This window comes from Acinonyx jubatus, chromosome A3 (assembly GCF_027475565.1).
Source record: "Acinonyx jubatus isolate Ajub_Pintada_27869175 chromosome A3, VMU_Ajub_asm_v1.0, whole genome shotgun sequence".
In the NCBI taxonomy this organism is placed as follows: Eukaryota; Metazoa; Chordata; class Mammalia; order Carnivora; family Felidae; genus Acinonyx; species Acinonyx jubatus.
This window is the reverse complement of record NC_069388.1, coordinates 122,746,521-122,767,539: the sequence shown is the minus strand read 5'-3', so window position 1 is coordinate 122,767,539 and position 21,019 is coordinate 122,746,521. Positions and strand designations below refer to the sequence as shown.

The 21,019-nt window shown below is 42.3% G+C and overlaps 2 protein-coding genes and 1 long non-coding RNA gene across 5 annotated transcripts in view; 1 reads left to right on the top strand and 2 right to left on the bottom strand.

Moving 5' to 3' along the window:
* Window positions 1–6,133: 6,133 nt before the first annotated feature.
* Window positions 6,134–11,697, top strand: LOC113604959 (uncharacterized). Its single transcript, XR_008289662.1, has 2 exons — window positions 6,134–8,657; window positions 9,456–11,697. It is a non-coding gene; the product is annotated as an uncharacterized LOC113604959 (long non-coding RNA).
* On the bottom strand, window positions 10,710–16,140 carry TTC32 (tetratricopeptide repeat domain 32). The gene is made up of 3 exons (XM_015078370.3): window positions 15,642–16,140; window positions 12,037–12,203; window positions 10,710–11,070 (listed from the first exon to the last, which is right to left on the bottom strand). Exons 1-3 carry the CDS (start codon window positions 15,791–15,793, stop codon window positions 10,931–10,933), a joined length of 459 nt encoding a protein of 152 aa, XP_014933856.1. The 5' UTR covers window positions 15,794–16,140; the 3' UTR covers window positions 10,710–10,930.
* Window positions 16,141–18,750: 2,610 nt separating this feature from the next.
* Window positions 18,751–21,019, bottom strand: part of WDR35 (WD repeat domain 35) — a 60,212-nt gene continuing 57,943 nt past the window's right edge. For all 3 annotated transcript variants that reach the window (XM_015078361.3, XM_015078362.3, XM_027077955.1), the window contains one exon: window positions 18,751–20,806. In XM_015078361.3, the coding sequence (XP_014933847.1) occupies window positions 20,656–20,806 (151 nt within the window). In that variant the 3' untranslated portion in view covers window positions 18,751–20,655. The remainder of the gene's footprint in view (window positions 20,807–21,019) is intronic.

Here is a 21,019-nt window from a genome sequence, read left to right as displayed (position 1 = left end):
CACAACTTACCTGGGCCTTGGGGCATCCTTTCTACTCAGGGGTGTGAGCTGGGTCCCTGTGTACATAATGCTTCTTTGCATCGCGTTTCTGAACTCTTGCACAACTCATCACAGGGCTGGGCCTATGGGCTCCCACTCTGGGGATGGCCCCGGGCAAAGAATTGCATCTTGAAGCAGTCTACAGTTGGCGTCGGGATCAGTGAAAGCAAGTATAAACAGAGGTGCTTCACTAACTGCAAGTCACTGTTATTCTTTTAAAAAAATTTTTAACGTGGGCGCCTGGGTGGCTCAGTCGGTTAAGCCACCCACTTGGGCTCAGGTCATGATCTCGCGGTTCGTGAGTTCGAGCCCCGTGTCGGGCTCTGTGCTGACAGCTCGGAGCCCGGAACCTGCTTCGGACTCTGTGTGTGTCTCTCTCTCTGCCCCTCCCCCACTCACGCTCTGTCTCTCTTTCCTTCAAAAATAAATAAACGTTAAAAATTTTTTAACATTTTTTTAGCAGAGCAGAGCATGAGCTAGGTTCATGCTTGGTAAAAAAAAAAAAAAAATTTAAAATTTAAAATTTAAAAAGGCACCATCCTGGTGAGTGATGTCAATCACGAGGGATGCTGTGCATGTGTCGGGGTAGAAGGTTTATGCATCATCTCTGTAGTTTCCTCTTAATTTTGTTGCAAAGCTAAAACTCTACAAGTCTTTTAAATAAGCAAATGATACGTAAACAAAAATAAAGAAGTAGATGATTTCTCAAGTTCCTTCCAGCTCAAGTGTCATATGACTCCGATTAAAATTATATGCCCATTAAGCAACTCAAAAGGAATGATGTCTAGAAATGTGAAAGCTAGCAGACGGAGGAGGAAGAGCACTCGAGGCAAGGCCCGCCCCCCCCCCCCCCCCCCCCCACCAAGCCCGGGACTGCTGGCTGTGGCCTTAATTGATGATGATGGAACACAGCAGTGTTTTATGAGAGCCCGTGAGTAGGGAGCCTGAGGAGGCTATACATTAGTCATGTCTGAAAATCCTTCTCGCTGATGCTGGAAGCCAACAGAACTAGCCACTGGTACTTGCCCAGAGGAAGGACTTATTGATCCAGTAAAAGGAACAGTTAGCCAGCATTGCTTTATTTGGTCAATAGCAATGACCTTTTTTCCAGAGAGGAAATCCCACATAAAACTATTGGAGACAAAATTTTGGATCAAGGCAGGTCCCGACGTGATAACTCAATATTACCCATTGTGCAAAATTCTGTGGTACCGATTTGGTCTCCAGTTGGAGACAGGAAACAACACCCCACCCTCTCTAAAAACCTGAAATCCGTGAGAGACTCAGCAGAACAAAGGGAAGTCTCCCTCCTCTGTACTCTCCTCCTCTCCCCTTCTCCACATGGTTGAATAGAACAGATGGGGGAGGCGACACTGATCAGTCACCTCTGGACATCAGGCGTCCATGCTCACACCTGGGCCAAGTGCCAGAGACACACACACAAATACAGTTCCCGTCCTCAGGGTCCTCCGCTTGAAGGGGGAGAGAAACACCCAGAACATGAAAGAGCAAAATTAAATGCTGAGCTGAAGGACATAGGCAAATGGCTCTCACCTTGAGTGGGCAGCAGCCTCTTCCGGGGGTGCCAGTGAAACACAGAAGGCTGCCTACCCCCTGACCAAGGGAGTCGGGTTCAGTGGGCCTGGGGTGGGGTCCAGAAGTTTGCTCTCTGACAGGTTCCTTGGTGCTGCTGGTCCGGTGAGCACACTCTGGGAACCCTGAGATACAGACCCAGTTGATGCCAACACCACGGCTGTGTGGGCCACATTCAGTGGCAACGATGCTCCGTCTAGACCATAATGAAACACTGGAGAATAAGGAGAGGAGTCTGGGCTGATCTTGGCAGGGAAGGGCTACTGGTAGTTCTCAAAGCTTAAAGAATGGGCAGGATTTGAATAAATGAGGGAAGCAACACTGAGAGAGAACACTGTGAGCAGAGACGGACAGGTGGGAGTGGGAATAACAAGGGGAGAGAAGTAGACACGGGCCATTGCCACATGCTGGCATCCGCGACAGACACAGGGTCGGGCTCCGCATGCAGACGCCTCACTCCATTCTCCCTCCGCCTCTCCTCCCCATTCAAGAGGCTGCTCCAATTCCAAGCAGTCCACTGGCAGCTGGTCTTCATAATGGAAATGATTATCGTTCTGCGAGCCCCACTGACAGCTCCCAATCCTGCCGGCTCAGCCAACTTGGATGGCGTCTCACCTGGCTTGTTGTAATGGCTTGTTGCTTGGCAGCCTGAAAGGACTCCCACTTTTCTGTTCAGCCTCAATCCAGAGGAGCCTCTGTCCTCCAAGAGTTGAGTGTCTTGAAGGCACACGGGGTGGTTATGGCCTTCTCAGCAGACAGCCAGGAAAACCCAGAATGTTTTGGAGGGTGCTTAGTCATGAGCCCCTGTCCTGATACAGCCTGAAGAAAGGGAAGGAAGGTCCCTTTCTTCCCTCCCCTCCCTTTACTTTACAGGTTCATTCCAACAAATCTTTACTTTACAGGTTCATTCCAACAAAATGTTTGCTGCTCCTTCTACAGAGTAGAACACAAAGGCATATGTGTAAAACACAGATCATTTGGAAACTGAACTAACAGTCATTAGGTGCTGGCTTAGTTTCCCAGGGTTTTGGTAACAAAGCACCACAAACTGGGTGGCTGATAACAACGGAAATGTATTCTCTCCCAGTTCTGGAGATTCAGCGTCTGAAATCAAGGTTCACCAGGGCCATGCTCCCTCTGGACACCCTAGGAGAGGATCTTTTCTTGCCCTCCCCCAGCTTATGGTGGCCCCAGGCGGTCCTTGGCTTGTGGTCTCTGCTCCCATATTCACACGGCCTTCTCCCCTGTGTCTGTGTCCAAATTCCTTCTTCTATGGACATCAATCATATTGGATTAAGGGCCCACCCAGCTCCAATATGACCTCGCCTTAACTAGTTACATGTGCAACAGCCCACTTCCCAAATAGCTTCACATTCTAAGGTACTGATGGTTAAGACTTCTGCATATCTTTTCGGGGGACACAATTCAACCCATAACAGGTACCTGTTATAAAGCCATATTAAAACATAAAGTCCCTGCTGAATTAACCTTGCCTTCTAGAGGACTTCTTCCTCTAAACTAGAACAGTGAGCTGTTTTAAATAAAATAAAAACAAGTATACATCAGGCTCTTTCCAAGATCGGGAAACAAGGGATCAAACACTTGTTCACGCCACACCTAGTAGCCACCAACGAATCTGTGAGAGCTAAACAGCAAGTGAATTAGCAGATTTGATAAGTAATGCATTCATCCATTCAACACATTGGAGACCCTTCCGTGTGCCAGGCTCTGTTGTAGGTGCTGGTGATGGAGCAGTGGGCAGGGCAGACAAACACCCCTACCCTGGAGGAGACTTACCTTCCAGTGGGAGAATACTGGGAGGCACAAGGAATCCACACACGGTGCCGGTGCCGGCAGAGAAAGTGAGATGAGGGGGTCAGTTGGACTTGCAGGGCAGATGAGGGCCACCGTGAGGTGAAGTGATCAAAGGCCTTTAGGAGGGGAGGGCCTCAGGATGAGGGGCGGGAGGGAGCCGCAAGCACAAAGTGCCTTTGGGAGAAACCTGCTTTTCTACAGACAAGCCACTATGGGGTGAGAGCCAAGGCAGACCAGTTGGGAGACCTGCACAGAAAGAGGGGGCAGTAAGGGGGCCTGGGGTGGTAGCAGAGGAGGAGGCGAGAATCACGTGGCTCAGGGTCTGTGCAGCTGCTGGAGCTGGGGTTCTGGGGTGAGGGATCTGGGGTGTGGGGCGGGGTCTGGGGCGGAGGCGTCTGGAGCGGGGGACGGTTCCTGCACGGGTTTTAGGGCCTGGGCGTTGTGGGGCGGGGTCTGGGGCTGGGGCGTCCTGGGGCAGGAGGGGTCTGGGGCAGGGGTCCGGAGCAGGGGAGTCTGGGGTGAGGGGGTGGGAGGGTGGGGGCGGTCTGGGGCAGGGGTCTGGAGCAGGGAAGTCTGGGGTGAGGGGGTGGGGTGAGGGGGGTGGGGGCGTTCTGGGGTCGAGGTCTGGGGCAGGGGTCTGGAGCAGAGGAGTCTGGGGTGAGGGGGTGGGGTGAGGGAGTGAGGGAGTGAGGGGGTGTGGGGGTGGGGGCGGTCTGGGGCAGGGGTCTGGATCAGGGAAGTCTGGGGTGAGGGGGTGGGGTGAGGGGGGTGGGGGCGTTCTGGGGTCGAGGTCTGGGGCAGGGGTCTGGAGCAGAGGAGTCTGGGGTGAGGGGGTGGGGTGAGGGAGTGAGGGGGGGGGTGGGGGCGTTCTGGGGTCGGTGGAGGTCTGGGGCAGGGGTCCAGAGCAGGGGAGTCTGGGGTGAGTGGGTGGGGGGGTGGGGGCGGTCTGGGGCAGGGGTCTGGAGCAGGGAAATCTGGGGTGAGGAGGTGGGGTGAGGGGGTGGGGGGGGGTGGGGGCGTTCTGGGGTCGGTGGAGGTCTGGGGCAGGGGTCCGGAGCAGGGGAGTCTGAGTCTGGGGTGGGGGGGGGGGGTGCGTTCTGGGGTCGGTGGAGGTCTGGGGCAGGGGTCCGGAGCAGGGGAGTCTGAGGTGAGGGGGTAAGGGCGTTCTGGGGTCGGTGGAGGTCTGGGGCAGGGGTCCGGAGCAGGGGAGTCTGGGGTGAGGGGGTGGGGTGAGGGGGGTGGGGGCGTTCTGGGGTCGAGGTCTGGGGCAGGGGTCTGGAAGAGAGGAGTCTGGGGTGAGGGGGTGGGGTGAGGGAGTGAGGGGGTAGGGTGAGGGAGGTAGGGGGTAGGGTGAGGGGGTAGGGGTGTGGGGGCGGTCTGGGGCAGGGGTCTGGAGCAGGGAAGTCTGGGGTGAGGAGGTGGGGTGAAGGGGTGAGGGGGTGGGTGGGGCGTTCTGGGGTCGGTGGAGGTCTGGGGCAGGGGTCTGGAGCGGGGATAAGGGGCGGAGGAGTCTGGGGCTGGGGTCTGGCTCCAGCAGCAGTAGCGGGGAGCGGAGTGGGGAGGCCCAGGAGCTCAGACTCGCGCAAGCTCAGGTGCGCCGTGGCAACTGTAACCTTAAAAAGAGCGCTCTGAAGAAGTGGAAATAGGTTCCGGCAGATGTGGTGTCAAAAGGATATATACTCAGAGGTATTCTTGATACAAACTGGCCAAAACCGCCTCGAGGGCACAGATCCATAAAGGTGGTGAAAAGAACTAAAACAAATGTTTTAAAGATGTGAGCGGCAGGAACAGGAAAGTGAGCTTTTCAACACTGTTTCCCGTTGTTCTGGTTAAGGCGGTCACCTCTGGAGGGGAATGCAGAGGAGAGGGTCTTATTCTCCATTTATCCCTCCGGTGCGCTTTTAATTTTTATTACCATATGCATTATTAATTTTATAACAAAAAATTGGCAAGCATTCTTAATGTGATTTTTTAAAATCATGGGTCCAAGCAGAATGAGGCAGATCTCTGTTCTTACAAAGAAGAATGTCCAAGACAATCAATAATTTAAATTACCTTATAATGATACGTAAGCCGTAATTCTGTACATGCATATGCATACGTGTGTCTGTGTGTTTATTTGTACAACCAGAAAGGTCTGGAAGGATAGATACAATGTAACAGTGGCTCCTTCTGCAGGGTGAGAGCAGGAAAGGACCTGGGGTTGGGATGGGGGATGGGGGGGGCGCTTTCCTTTTTTTTTACAACACATTCTCTGCAGCTTTTGCCTACTTTTAAAGGGAGTACTTACATGTATGTGAGTTAAGGTTAGGGCCTTCCCTATACTCCACTTCATTCGGAGCTCAATTAAACCTCAACATAATCCAAACAAGAATTATTGAAATTTCAAATAAGCAGGCAGTAGAAATTTCCAGTCCCTCCTTTCTCGTAGTCCTGCGAGAAATAACTTAAGAGACTATATAATGGCAAACTCTATTAAAGTTGGTTTTGTTTTTTCAATAGAAGTGCAAAAATATAAATTGTTTAAATCTACGCACAACTTGGGGTGCCCGGGTGGCTCAGTAGGTTGAGTGACCAACTTGGGCTCAGGTCATGATCTCACAATTTGTGAGTTCAAGCCGGGCGTCGGGCTCTGTGCTGACAGCTCAAGAGCCTGGAGCCTGCTTCCGATTCTGTGTCTTCTTCTATTCTTCGTGCTCTGTCTCTCTCAAAAATAAATAAACGTTAAAAAAAATTTTTTTTTATAACTATGCATGACTCTTCTAAGAAAACAGAATGAACACGTGACAAATGTCTTTTTAACTCATGAATGAGAGAAACACCAAGACAGTAAAAGAGCATTTGAGGAACTGAGTATTTACAGTCAATGAAGAAAGAATTGGGGAATAAAGTTACTAGGTTGGAATCAAAACTGGTTAATGTCCGCCAGGGCGATAAAACCATGATCTTTAGGGTTATCATTTCTACCAGACAGAAATCATTTACTTCTCCTCTGGACAGAGATCTGTAAATTACATGTAATCCCAGAGAATTAAATAGTCCCTGGGTGGGTCTGTTAGGCTGTGCTCAGTGTGCTATTGAAAGGACATGCAATCTTCCTTTTGCCTTATTTATAGATGTTGGATACTTTTTCTTAACATAAGATACAAATTTACATATTGGCAGCTGTGGCTTTCCATTTTCCAAATGCAGTTTGCTCATAATATTAATCTGCTTTTCACCATCTTTTGTGTCTGTTTTCAATCAAGAAGGAAAATTACCAACAAGGAACTCCAGAATTGCAGTAATGTTCCATTGTAAAAACCAATGTTAATATTGGTTTGGTACTCACCTTGATGGACACTAAAACAATTTACCAGCGATTTAAATTTTGTAGCAGGCAAAAAACAAAAAAACAAAAAAAATTCTCATGTCTGCTTTGAGTTGATGCTAGCAACAAAAATCAGTTGATAACTAACTGCAGTTTCGAATGTTTACATGGATTTTGGAACATCATTTTGAGCAAGTTACTGAATTTCTCAGCCCCAGCTTCACCCTTTATGAAAAACAAGACCTCCTTCATTGTGTTGTTGCACGTGAGATTATATGCTGACAGACACACAAACCTGGGAGGACACTGCTGTGCTCTGAGTTCACTCTGTTTATGCGTATTCTCAGGTCAGAATTTCTTTGTGGGCTTCCCTTTTGGGTTTCTTTTATCATTTGTCTTTTGCTACATATTTTATCATTTGCCTTTTGGATGTGTCCTTTCATCTGCTTGTGGTTTTAAAAGATACAAACTGTGTTTTTAAATCTTACCAATTGCTTTGCTTCTCAAAAAAACACAATTGTATTTCTCATCTTCTTTCCTTTTGTAAAGAATGTAATGGCGTTTGTTTGTTTTTAAGCCCTCTGACATCAGATGTGAAATTCAACAAATCTCTCTGTCTCTGACCAAATGCCATTTTAACTGGAATCCCTTTCCCATAATTTATTGTCACATTTTTGAGAAGTATGGAAAACACCAAAACATGAATTCATCTAGAAGCTGTTATAATAACACACTTAGCTCATGTAGCGACTGTTGGCTTTTCACTAGGGTCTTGAAACGTTATACCATGTGTTTGTCAGCACTTTTTAAAAATAACAACCTGTTCACTCAAACACGGTAAATGTGCTGCAGAAGTGAAATTCCGATGTCAGCTTCGGGCAGAGCCACAGCCTCCTGTGTACTCAGTTGGCATTGTGCTACTTAGGGGATGAGACGATCCTTCAGGACTCCCCATCTGTTTTGTGTGTAAGCTCTTAGGTACTGTTTAGCCCTTCATTTGCCCAAAAGTGTTTTTCTGTTATAACTTCAGTAAGTGCAGTTTACAAGAGGACCATGAAACCCAAAAATGCTGAAAACTTGCTTTTAAAAGCGGGACAGAAACTGAATATATTAAAAAAAAAAAACAACATTGAATTGTACACTTTAAGGGGGTGAATTGTATGCTATGTGAGTTATGTCTCAATAAAGCTTTTTTTTTAATAGTGCAGGAAGAAAAAAATGAGTATAAATCAACATTCATGACATAACACTTGATGTAATTGTTGTAAATGTAATTATGTGATTTCAAATTCCTATTACTTATATAAACTTGTCTTCATTGCTCAATTAATATATTTTTCTACCTGTGAAAACTATTTGGGTATCTTGGGCTAAAATGGAATTCATAATTTTTCCAGTTAAACTTAATGGAATGGATTTTTTTTTTTATAATAGCTTTTCAACTAGAAACATTTTCAGGGACAAATAAACGCTGTTAAGCAAGAAAGAGGCTTAATTAATTACTTGAAACTGAGTTAAAATTTTAAGGGGGATTAGACTTGGTACTGAGATGAAGATCAGTGTAAATGCCAAATTGATTTGCCCTGAAGGCAGGTTGACATCTATCACACCCACTGAGAAGAGACTTAAGACCTGGACGGTGACAGGGGGCCAAGATTTATGTTGAGTGGGGGAAGGGTAGAGAGGCCAGTGAAAGAAGGAAACACCAGAGAAGAGCCAGGAGAGGGCAAAGAGATAATGATTAAAAGCTGACCTGGAAATTTAGTTTGCTGTTCCACTGGCAGGCTGTAGTTTGTTGTCGGAAAGTTAAGTCCTCAGGCTTCATTCAGTTCTGGATTTCAGCAAAAATAAATAGTTCCCGGCTTTCAACTGGTGGAAGAGTTATTTTCTAAGCTCAAAAGTAACTTACGTCCATTTATTCTATCTTACCGTACTTTGTAACAAATCACAATTTTCTGCCTTGTTTTTGCAGAGAGAAAAACTGGAAAATGACATCGTTTGGGTACTTTTCTAGTAGAAATACTAAAATACGAGAAATCTGAGTAATAGCATACAAAAAAGAACATCTTCAAGGCACATAGCAAAGGTATTATTTAGTCAATCAGAAATTTACAATCTGGATGCATAATGCCTGAAGTTTTGAAGTGATAAAAATACATTATTCTTCAGTTATTTCCAGTAACAAGAGAAAAAGCCGTGCCTGGGTTCTAATCAGCAAGTGCTGATTCAGACCTTCAGTGATTTTCTTTTCTTCCGATAAAGGATGAAGAAATGTTGAACCTAAAAAACCAAATAAATTCTTTTACGGAGTTGGGCGGGGTGGGGGGGGGGATTGGTTTTTGTTTTTCATATTACTTCTGACCCCAGTCAACAGTAGGGAAAAGAGAATAGAAGCCAAGAGAAAACAAAGTTACTGGAGCGTTATATAAATATTTGATATTCTGGATAGAAGGGCTTGAAGTTCTCCCAAGGCCTACGGACTTTGCTTTTTAAATAAAAGTTTTAAGAGAGATTTTTTTTTTCACATTTTAATGCAACTTTACAAATTGTTTTAAAGACATTTCCAACAAATGGAAAGAGAAGCCACGCTGGAAAATGTGAAGAATTCCAGAGATATGGATACTTTCAGTTTCCTTTCAAACTTCTTTTCAAAAATACGCCTTCACCTGCAGCCCAAATTCTCCATGTATTTTGTCAGATATTGTTTATGAACTACAAGCTGGGCAATTACTTCTTCTGCTTCACGAGACCTCTTGAACTCGAAACAACCCTTTAAGGCCGATCCGGTGCTTGCCTCTGGGCCGGCCGGAGAACTAACAGCACATCTTCCTCGAAAGCCACCGGGCAAATGCCCTGGCCTTTCTCCTCCCGAGGGTCACTGCCACCCCAAAACGGTTTTTCCCACGGCAACAGTGAAACGGTGTGGGCGATCCCAAGATGGAGGATATGTATCTTTGAAAGTCAAACCTCAACAATAAAAACAAACAAAAAACGTAGAGGAGATACGGCATTGTCTTGTCTCCCCCTTCTTGCCCATTCTAGACAGCTTTATCAGCCTGTTTATTGACAGCACCCAAATAAATCAGATTTTTTTTAAGCCTTATGTTTATGAAGTGCTTTTCTCAGTTCCTCACCTCTCTATCCACTCCCTTCCAATTCCTAATTCATTACACAGAGTCTGAAGAGTACTTGGCTTGTAGTGAATAGTCAATAAATGTTGATGACGATAACTCCTGTCATTATCCAGAGACAGAAGACTTACGTATTTAAATATCAACCTATCTTATCAATGATTTCTGGAGAAAATCTAGACTGGTTTCAAATTGTTCGCATGTAGAACATGTTTGGTTTTAAGTCCCAATGTGGCATCTCTTTAGCTTAGCTGTATAAAAAAGCTTTGCTCACCAGGTGAATGCCACGGGGAAAAAATGGCAGGGAACTATTCTAGATTAGAAGAACTCAAAGAGATACAACAACAAAAGGCAACGTAACTTGATTCATTCCAGGTCCAGAAATAAAAAGCTACGTGAGACACGGTGGAAGCAATCAGGGAAATTCGAACATGGGCTGGGTATGGACGATATTATAGAATTATTAATTTTATGAGGTACTATAATGGTATTGCAGCTGCAGTGGAGGATGTCTCGACTCTTAGAAGCTGCAGACTGAAACATTTAGGGGTAAAGTATTGGGATATCTGCAACTTCTTTTCAAATGGTTCAGCAAAATTTATATATTTAAATACAGAGAGAAAGCAAATGTGGTCCAATGGTAACAACTAGCGAATCCAAGTGAAGAGTTTATAGATGTTCGTTGTATTGTACTTCAACTTTTCTGTAGATGCCAAATTTTTTAAATACAAAGTTGAGAATAGAAAACAACAAAAAATATAGTTTTACTGAAGAAAATGCCACACTCTTCTTTAAATATTTTACTGTAATAACACACTATACCTTGGTATTATTTATTTACACTTTATAAAAAGCAACTTATTCAACATAGTTACTCAATCTGAAATTAACTACTTTAAATACATCACTTAACTTTCGGTGCTAATAATGAATCTCTACCTTAAATATAAATCGAAATAGCTCAACACCTAACTTGACATTACAAGCAACGAGATGCCAGGTATAAGGATCATGAGTTAATATTTCAATTATGCTAAAACTTTCAATAATTTTTTTCATTAATTCTTCTTTGTTTTTCTTCTTTGTCTAGAATAGTCTGTTTTAAGCTCAAGGTAGCATCTTGGAATCCAGGATTTAAGTCTAATACCTTCTTGAAATCTTCCAAAGCATCATCAAAGTATCCTGTACCAGAACGCAAAAAATGAAAAAGAGTAATAAAACTGAGTATTTCTATACATTATTCATAGCAGAGTTCAGAGAACACACACTTTGGCTTTTATATTTACGAGCTTTCAACCACTCCTAGTAAAGGATTGTTTTTCTCTTAGTAATGACATACACATGTGTATATCAAAGTAATTTTGCATGCCCTTACGCCATCATTAAAATTAAAATTTTAAATTCAATTTAAATTAACACTTAAAATTAGCTCTGGGTTTATTTATTTATAGCATAAATCATCATAAAATCTCAACAACATCCTAACACCGATTTTACACAATGACAGTAAAATTAAAAACAGGAAATTCGTATTCTTTTTAACACTTTAAAAGAGAAACAGTACCTACAGTCCCATTAATGCAAGGATCTAAAACCCTTTCACTTTATATTGTCTCAGGTGCCTTTAAAGACTTTAACTCAGAGGCTCAGTCGATTGAGTGTCACCTCAGGTCATGATCTCGCAGTTCACCAGTTCGAGCCCCACATCGGGCTCTGCTGTCCGTGGCGCACAGCCTGCTTTGGATCCTCTGTCCCCTCCTCTCTGCCCCTGCGTCACTTGCACTCTCTCTCTCTCTCTCTGTCTCTCTCTCTCTCAAAAATAAATAAACATTAAAAAAAATAGATTTTAACTCAGACAAGTTTCCCAGGTGGCCGTCAGCACTGCCCTCAAGTAGCAGTTGGGAAGGCACAGGCGCCCAGTGACAGGCTCACCCTCACCCGGCCTAGGTCCAATCCCCACCCCAGGGCTCCACTGCGGTCTGTAAAGCCCACCAAAAGCCCAGAATAAAAGCTTTCTTTGTTCCAGGCTCTAAGCCTCAATTTTAACATAAATTGGAGACTTGGTGTTTACTACATTAGTTTCTCAGCATCTGAGAGCTCTGAATTCACAGAATAAAGTCAAAGACAAAAGGGGGAAAAAATTCTTACCCAGCCTATACAATATCAACCCTCTGTTGTAATACGGAACTTCGAACGTGGGCTGGACTCGTATGGCAGATGTGTAGTCATCCATGGCTTCATAAAAATCAACCCTCAAGTACTTGATTTGCCCCCTGTTGTTATACGCAGTAGCCAAATCCTCGGGGCTGCATTTGCTTTAAACAAAAAGTTCACATTAAAAACGTGTGTTACCAAATGCCTCCCGCTTCCACTTTCACTCTCTTTTGGGTATTGTCAAACTTCATCGCCTATAACATGCAGTATCTAAACTGGAACACCACGCTGAAGAAAGGAAATGCGAAGAAATAAAGCAGTGGAATCAGTTTTTGTTTAATCCCGTTATCTACGTTGTAGGGAGGTAGCGCTACCTGGTCAGTCTGAAAAAACACATTAATTTCATAGTATGTTCAGAGACCCTGTTCACTGACTACTTGTTTTGCAGAATGTAATATTAAAATCGTTGTTCATTTTCTCAGCACATACCAGCAGGGCAAAGACGACATGCTGAGCAAGGAGGAAAAGCCAGCCTAAAGTTCCAGTCTGCAACAGACATACGGCAGATTGAATCATCAGTGTTACTCTCAAATTTTTAAGTGATCCCCCCAAAAATGAGATTTCTAATCATTTTTCACCAGTAAAGAAATACACGTTGACCCTGACTGGAAATTCAGTATGCTGTCCCCCAGGGAGGGCTTCTCAGGACAAAGCTGCCTTCCCTCCCATCTTAGGTGGGATCGCCCCCAAGGCCACACGGGCCTTCTGCTAGGAGGGCATCAGCCCCCAGGGCTCTGGGGGTCCTGTGTGCAGAATCGGCTCTGCTTCTGAAGCCTCCAGAGGCTGCCTAAGGGGCTCTGAGCGAGCAGACTTTCTTTAAGGGCTTAGCCGAGGCAGCCAGACCAGCCACCAACTCAGCGGGTCACCCCTCCCCTGCCAAGTATCTCTCACTTGCACAGAGAACATTAATGGACGCTGCTCCGTGTCCGAGACAATTCTGTTTTCCTTTCTTTTTTTCCAAGGGAATTCTCAAATTTGAGCCAAATAGAAAAGGCACAGGCTACACTCAGCTCTCATTTCCTTGTGATGCCCCACGGTGCAAAGTACAGTCCTCAGAAAACACTGTGACTGCAGTCAGTGATACTAAAAGTGACATTCTCTTAATATCGAGATCCTTGAGATCTGACAGGCACTGCAACCACGGCTTCCACCAGAGGTCCTCACGGGGGTCTCCTTCAAAGTCTAAGTTCACTAACTATGGACAGAAACACTGCAACATGAGAAAACTTCTGTTTCCGTGAACTATGACAGAGACTGAGTGCGAGAATACTCTGGATGCCACCAGCACCATCGCTGAAACCTGGGGAACAGGAGGGCACGCTCCCTACAACTATCTCTGTTACGATACTCAGTGAACTGCCGCCCAGTAAAGGGTTTCTTTTTAAAAATGCAGCCTCAGGACTCCAGGAAGGTTTTAGTCACTCCATTTTTAAGCTTTAAAACTTTGTTACAAATTTCTTATATTCAGAGGTCCGTAAAATGTTTGGTTCAGAATTAGATCTCATTACAACAAATTCTAAAAATGTACTTTTCATGTGGAAATTGCTTCATATTTTAAACACACGGGCTAACAGTTAAAGCCGAAATTTATTTTCACAACATTGAGATTTTAGTAATGATAGTATTTATCATACTAGAATTTAATTACCTAACACAAATGTGGATTTTTTGCATTTGCACACTTTGGCAAAAATAAAAAAATAAAAAATAATAACAATAATACATTTGGAAGTTAGGTTTATGGCTAACACTGCACTTTGGGATATGAAAACAAAATGTTGTAAACCATTCAGAGTGACAGGAATGCAAAAATTGCAAATACTTTTTCAAAATGGTTCAGTGACCTATTATTTTAAAAAATAAATTGAAGCTAAAAGATATATTTGATGGAAAAAATCTGAAATGACAGAATTCATTGTAAATTCATGAGATCCTAGAAGATTTTCAGAAGTGTAAGGAAATAAGGTCCATTCAGGCACGCTGACCACCTTCTACCAAATGTTGGCAGATGTTCTGTCCTGCCCTCATTAAGACGCAGATACTACATTTGCTACAAACATAGTCAGTGCTTTTCAGGTTGGATGTGCCAAGGAGACTAGATGGCCCAATATTTCTGTTGCTGATGAATACTTTTTGAAACCTAGTAGGTAAGTCTATTCTTTGAGCTTGAAACAATGATAGAAAACTACATTTTCTATGTTTACTAATCTTTTTTTTTTTTTTTCTCCTTGGCTGGCGGGGTCGGGGGAGCTCAGGGAATGGTGCTACTGTCTTCCTGCCTGTTCAGAAATTTCTATTAACTATTACCTTGGTGTGTTATCAAAACAAGAAAGCAAATTTATTTTTTCTGGTTTCATTCCATATGAGTTTAACAACCTGGAGAAGAATCATAAGGCTCATTCAAAAAACAAACTGGCATCCTGTCAAGAAAAACCAAATCCCTGAAGGGAGAGACGAGTGATGGTGCAGAAGACACAAAACTGGCAAAAAGCTGTTCATTCCACCCGTCTGTGTTCTTTCTTTTCTCATCCTCGTCCACCGCACTCCATCAATAAGAACACAGACAAAATTTGGAATAACAACAAATGCTACACATCCAGGTATAAACCCAAAGTACTTGGGGCAAGCAGGTATTAGCAGGTGAGGATGGTAACATCACAAAAATAAAAACATTATATGCTTTCTGACAGAAGTCCACACCACCACCTGTGACATAGTCTTGCCATAATACAGGATCTGAATTGGATCGAGCCTCGGGATTTAAATGCCAACTCACAAACAGTGCGGGAGACATCAGGGAGATGAATTCAGTAAACACTCAAAACACACGATGGCTTCCTCGACAGACTTCGAGCGAAAAAAAGAAGAGGAGCCTTATAGATTAAGAGACCTGGTGCATCCTGACTTGAACCAAATGCTATAAAAAACAAACCAACCAAGAAATCAAACAAACAAACAACAACAGACGTTATTAATCAGGACACAACACTAATTGTGTATTTCACATTAAGGAATTTTGTGACAATAATGATATTATGGTTGTTTAAGAACCCTTAATATTTAGAAATGCATTTTGAAATATCGATGGATGAATGATGTGTGGGTGAAATAATATTTACGCCGAGTGATCTCCAACCCCCCCCCCCCCGCAACACACACACACAAGTGAAAAAGGAAACACCCTCGCTGGGATGTGGCGGTTGGAGTCGCAGTCCCACGTACTCGCGTGGCACTACCCAGTCGTGTCCAATCGCCATCACAAGGTCTCCAATATCCGCCTGTTAAAATGACAGGCGGAAAAGCGTAGCTGCCGCTCTGGGTCAGAGTGAGTAACACAGAACTCCCAGGGGCGGGGGGAGAAGGCAGCGGGTGCCCCGGGTGTCCCAGAAGAACGCGACCCTTGCTGCCCTTCTGAAAAGGCAAGCATCCGCCCCCAGCATCCTCGGTACCCCAAAGTCAGGCGGCTGAGCGCCGGGCTTTGACGACCCCTGCTTCGCACCTCCCCGAGGTGCAGCTACCCCACCTCTCGCGATAGTTACCTCCCGGGCGCAGCTCCCTCGGAGCCTGCACAGGCGCACTGGCGAATGTAAGCGGAGTACAGCGTCTCGGCTTCCGCGTATTCGCCCTTGTTGAAGTGAGCTTGGGCGAGTGCCAGCGATGCTTGGCTTGGTTGCCCTTGCTGTCCATCCATAGCGGTCTGAGGCCTAGCTTTTCGTGTAGAAAAGGAGTTGACTTCCGAACGGTTAGAGGCAGCACCACGGGGCCACTTCCGCACTCCCGGAATTTGACAGCAAAACCTCGGCGCTCGCAAAGGGGGAAGTTTGTGCCTTTCGAGGACCCATCATCTCGCGAGATCGATGACCCGGTGCTAGCGGGAATCTCAGTCGTACCGGTAAAGTTCGGACCGACTGCGGTGAAGTGCGGTTCTGGTGTTATTGCTGGTCCTGCCTGCCTCTTTTTCTAGAAAGCAGTAGACAGATGGTTCCAAACTGGTTTCCAAATCCGTAGACTTATGTTGCGAGGAGCTTGTCCTTTGTTACAGCGAGTTATGGGGGGAGAGAGCCTCACTGTGCCGGAAGCAGAAGAAACCTTGGTTTGCTTTACGAATGGCTAATTGGCCAGCAGATTTATTGTAGCACGCCTTTGGGGTTCTAGCGACCACTCTCAGCCAAACACCCGGTAGAGGATGATCTGAATAGGCTGCGGCCATTCGGACACACTGTCGAGAAGGTGTCCGAATTCAAACTACCATTTATTAGCTCCAAGATCCTAGATTGCAAACTTCTTATATCTGTTGAATAGTGTAAGAATTCATTAATATGTTGTGCTAAAAATTTGGTCTGTTATGTTAGTTTACATTCTCTGGCTGTTGATGCCAAAGGGAAACCCAGATTGTAATTAAGTACAGTAGATGTTTAGTTCAAGTAAGAATTATGTAAAGTGAACACTCCAGAGAGGAGACTAAGAAAACAGTTCCATTTATAATGGCATCAAAAATGGATAAAATATTTAGGAATTAACCAAGAAGTGAAAGACTTGTCCAATGTAAACTATAAAACACTGCTGAAAGAAATTTCACATAAATAAATGGAAGGACATCCCATGTTCAAGTTAAAAGGACCTACAGATACAATGGAATCCATTTCAAAATGCCGATGATACTTTTGTAGAAATAGAAAAGATCCATCCTAAGATTAATAACGGGATTTCAAGGGATCCCAAATAGCCAAAAACAATCTTGAAAATAACAAAGTCGGAGTACTCACATCCTGTTTTCAAAACTCAGCTACAAAGTTATAGTAATCAAAACACTGTGGTATTAGCATAAAGACAGCCTTTTCAATAAATGTTGCTGAAAAAACTGGATATCCACATGCAAAAGAATGAAGTTGGACTGAAACGCCATATAAAAAAATTAACTCCAAATGGATTAAAAACCTAAACATAAGAGCTAAAATATAAAATGTTTAGAAGAAAATATAAAGCAAAAGCTTTGTGACACTGGATTTGGCAACTTCTTGGATGTGACCCCAAAGACAAAACATAAATTGGACTTCATGAAAATTTAAAACTTTTGTGCATTAAAAGACTATACAGAGTAAAAAAACCCCAGAGAATGGGAGAAAATATCTGCAAATCATGTTCTGTGAGAGATGCTGGGCTGATGTGTCCATCTACTGATAGGACACACAAGATTCTGAGTTGGTGTCTCTGTCACACTTGAGAAGCTCTGGTCTACATGACACTGGAGGGCCTGCCCTGTAATTTCATTGCTGGCGCTAGGCTCAGTTGCTGTCCCTCTCTTGACGCTCAAGTCCGTCTTCCACAGAGTCCACCTGCATGTGGTGCTTTGGTTGTGGGGTGGCATCAACGAGCCTCCTCACCCAGAAATACAACTGCAACACGATAATCTGCTGAATGTGTTATGTTCCCCTGCAACTTCATACTGTCAACTGTTGAAAAAAGTATGGCCACACCAACAACCCAAGCCCTGAGAAGAAAAGTCAAATAAGGTCCCTCAATGGGCTCCTCCTTCCCCTACAGGGCAGCCTCTTGCCTGACCCTATGATCCTGGGGCCTCAGTAAAGCTTCACTTTCATTGACTGGACCAGTTAAAAATATATATACATACACACAAATACATATGTATACATGCATACACACATACACATACATACTTCCCCCCCCCCCCAAAATATATAGAGAACTTTGGAAACTCAACTCTTCCCAAATGAGTGTACTATTTTGCATTTGCACCAGCAATATATAGGGGTTTCAGTTGTTCCATATCCTGACCAATACTTGGCAGTTTTAATTTTGGCTATTATGGTATCTGTGAGAGGTATCTCATTTTTCTCTAAATTTTACTTACTAGAAATACAAGCTATGCCAAATAATTAGTAGTTACATAAAATATTAACTCCAAGCCTCTTAATGGCTACTTTTTCTCTTAATTTTAGAGAAATTTCTTAGGAACAAGTAGTTCTTATTATGAAGAAAACTTACAATACAGTGATTTCTTCAGTTTCCCCGTTTTTTCTTCTAAATTCAACTAAAATATAAATTAATGCCTCTAATTTTAAAGAGGTTATTAAGACCATTTTCATTTCCCATCTCTCATAAATACCCTTTATGTATTTTTGTAGTTTTCTACCAGGGATATATGTTACTTTTCTAAAAATATGTTTATTTTTTTAAAAAAAGCATTAATTTATTTTTAAAAATGAATTAATCCTAAGAATAGACAGTAGGGGGCAACATAATATTGTCATTTTCATTTTAGAAACTCAGTAGCAATATCTTAGAGCTATAAAATTATCAAATAAGTACTTCTGATTTTCTCTTAAAAATCTGGTAAAAATTTCCCCCATTTCTAAATGAGAACTCTATATGACCTCTAGAGTAATTCACTGCAACCTCCAATCGTCGGACATTTGCCTAGTACCTGTCAAAGTTGTTTTTTCTGCTTGGTAGTAAAAATGATATTCTACATCTATTGTACCTCCTGTCCCTTTCTCCTCTTATCCACTCTGGAGCCCAACACCCTCCTAAACAACCCCCACTGAAAAATTTAAATAAAAACAAAACAAATACCACGTTACCCTTAAGTTATACATAGAGGAAACTAGGAATAAATACAAGTCAATATTTAGTCTTTCCTTTTTTTTTTTAATGCCATGTAAAACCTAAAATCTCAGCTCTTGGAATACAAAAAGATCATTTCAAAGTGTATTTAGCAAAAAAAACAAAAACAAAAAAACGTGTGTAATAAAATTAGCATTTGTGGCATGATAGCAGGTCAACAATCTTTGTTGCTTGTTAAGCACATTGCTTATCACCATAAATTTTATCAGTTGGTCCCATCATCTCAATACTTTGGCCTACCAAAGTATTTTCAAACTTTGAAATGTAATACAATTATACTTTGAAACCTCACATAATTCAGGCCAAGTTTTATGATAAAGAACAACTCAGCATTAATTAAATGGAGTCAGTACATGCTTATTACAGGAAGAGAAACAACATAACTGCTTCATTATACTGTTTTCATTATATGCTTCATTCTGTCCAACTTCTCTCCAAGTACTTGTTACATATAGACAATTTTGCTTCTCTTTGCTCCTTTCATCAGGGGAGTGTTTTTTGGTGTTATTCTGAAATTTCCTTCATGCTGAATAAACCAAATTAAGTCAGTTCATACTGTGGGTCTTTAGTCTCTAGTACTATTTTTATCCAAAACAAAGGTCCTTAAGACATTATGGAAGATCACTAAAACTTTCCGAGATATAAATCCCAAACAGGCATAAGATTTTACAATAGTAGAAAAGATATGTCTCTCTCTCTCTATATATATGTATGTGTTTACACATGTATGTATATATGTATGTATACACATGTAGACATATGTGATAACTAGGTCTACAAGGTATAATGGTTGTTTTCAGACATTGTGGTAACTAACCTAAGTATTATAGCTGCAATAGTAGCGTGGCATATTTCTCTTTATTTATTGCCTCTACTAAACATCAGCCAAACTTGAGCAAATAACTGTGATGAAACAGTGCTAGAGTCTGGCCTGCAGCCACAAAATGAAAGGACATAAATTCATGAGAAAGAAGTGGAGAACACTTCTAGCTATATAAAACAGGTAAGCAATTACCCATTGTAATGCTTGCAAGTTTTTCTTTTTAAATTAATGATAAAACAGACACATTATTAAGAAAGGATCATTGCCCACAGCCCCAGAGCTGTTTAAATGAAGGGCCCTGCTTGGAGACAATGTTTCAAATAAAACTATAACTATAAAATGGATGTTTTTGTATAAATTTATATCATTATAAATACAGCCAATTTTTCTGCACAATATAAAGAGTAATGCCAAATGCCATCTTTCAGATGAGGCTAAAAGGGTAGATAAAAAAGGAAAAACTATATAAAAAAATAAGGCTATTAGAAACAATTCAAATTATAAAAAATATCTTTAAGTGTCTTCTCATTTCTGAAAATAAAATACAGAAGACATTCAATACTTATTTAATTAAATACAGCTAGCAATAGAGCTAATTTTAGTATCACAATTGTTTAACATTCTTCTAATACAGGTTATGTCAACTCCCTAAATTCAACTTTGCCCCACTCCCATGCTTCCCCCACCTGCCCCCTGCCAAGGTTTCTTAATGAATTGGTAACCTTGAAACTGTGAGAAAAATTTCTTACTTGGAATTTTTTCATAGTATTATGTAACCATAATTTATAGACAGAGAGATAGATATAGGCAGGTAGGAAATAAGGCTGATTTCCATACATTTTATATGAAAATCAGCATGATTATTTCATAGTTGTATTTTTACACAAAATTGTATGTATACATAATACATATATGTATATATAATATAGATGTTATACACATAATTTGTAACTTTGTGTAAATATACAACTATGAAATAATGGTGCTGATTTTTATATAAAATGTATGAAAGTCAGCTTTATTATATATCCAGTTAGAGCTATGTATACATGCTACATGTATGTTAGATACAATCTGTCATTTCTTCATCCCACTGAACTATGGCATAAGGGACAGAAGTTGTAGTTACTGATTTCCTGAGCCAGAACACAGTGCTTGCACACATTGCACACCCAGAACTGATATTCTGTGATTGGGCTTCCCGTGGCAACACATGTTGGCAATTTCCCTTCCCCTCTGTAAAAACAAGAGGAAAAACAATTAATTATACTTTAAAACTTCTAATTACTTAAACTACTTATCACAATTAAAAAATTAAGGAATGAAAAACATCTCAAGGCAACTTTCGATTAAAAACTTTTCTTACAATAAGAAAATAAAGCATTAATATACTCACAAGACTAAATAAAATAGGTTGTAATATTAAGGTAAATTACTTCAAAATTTAGT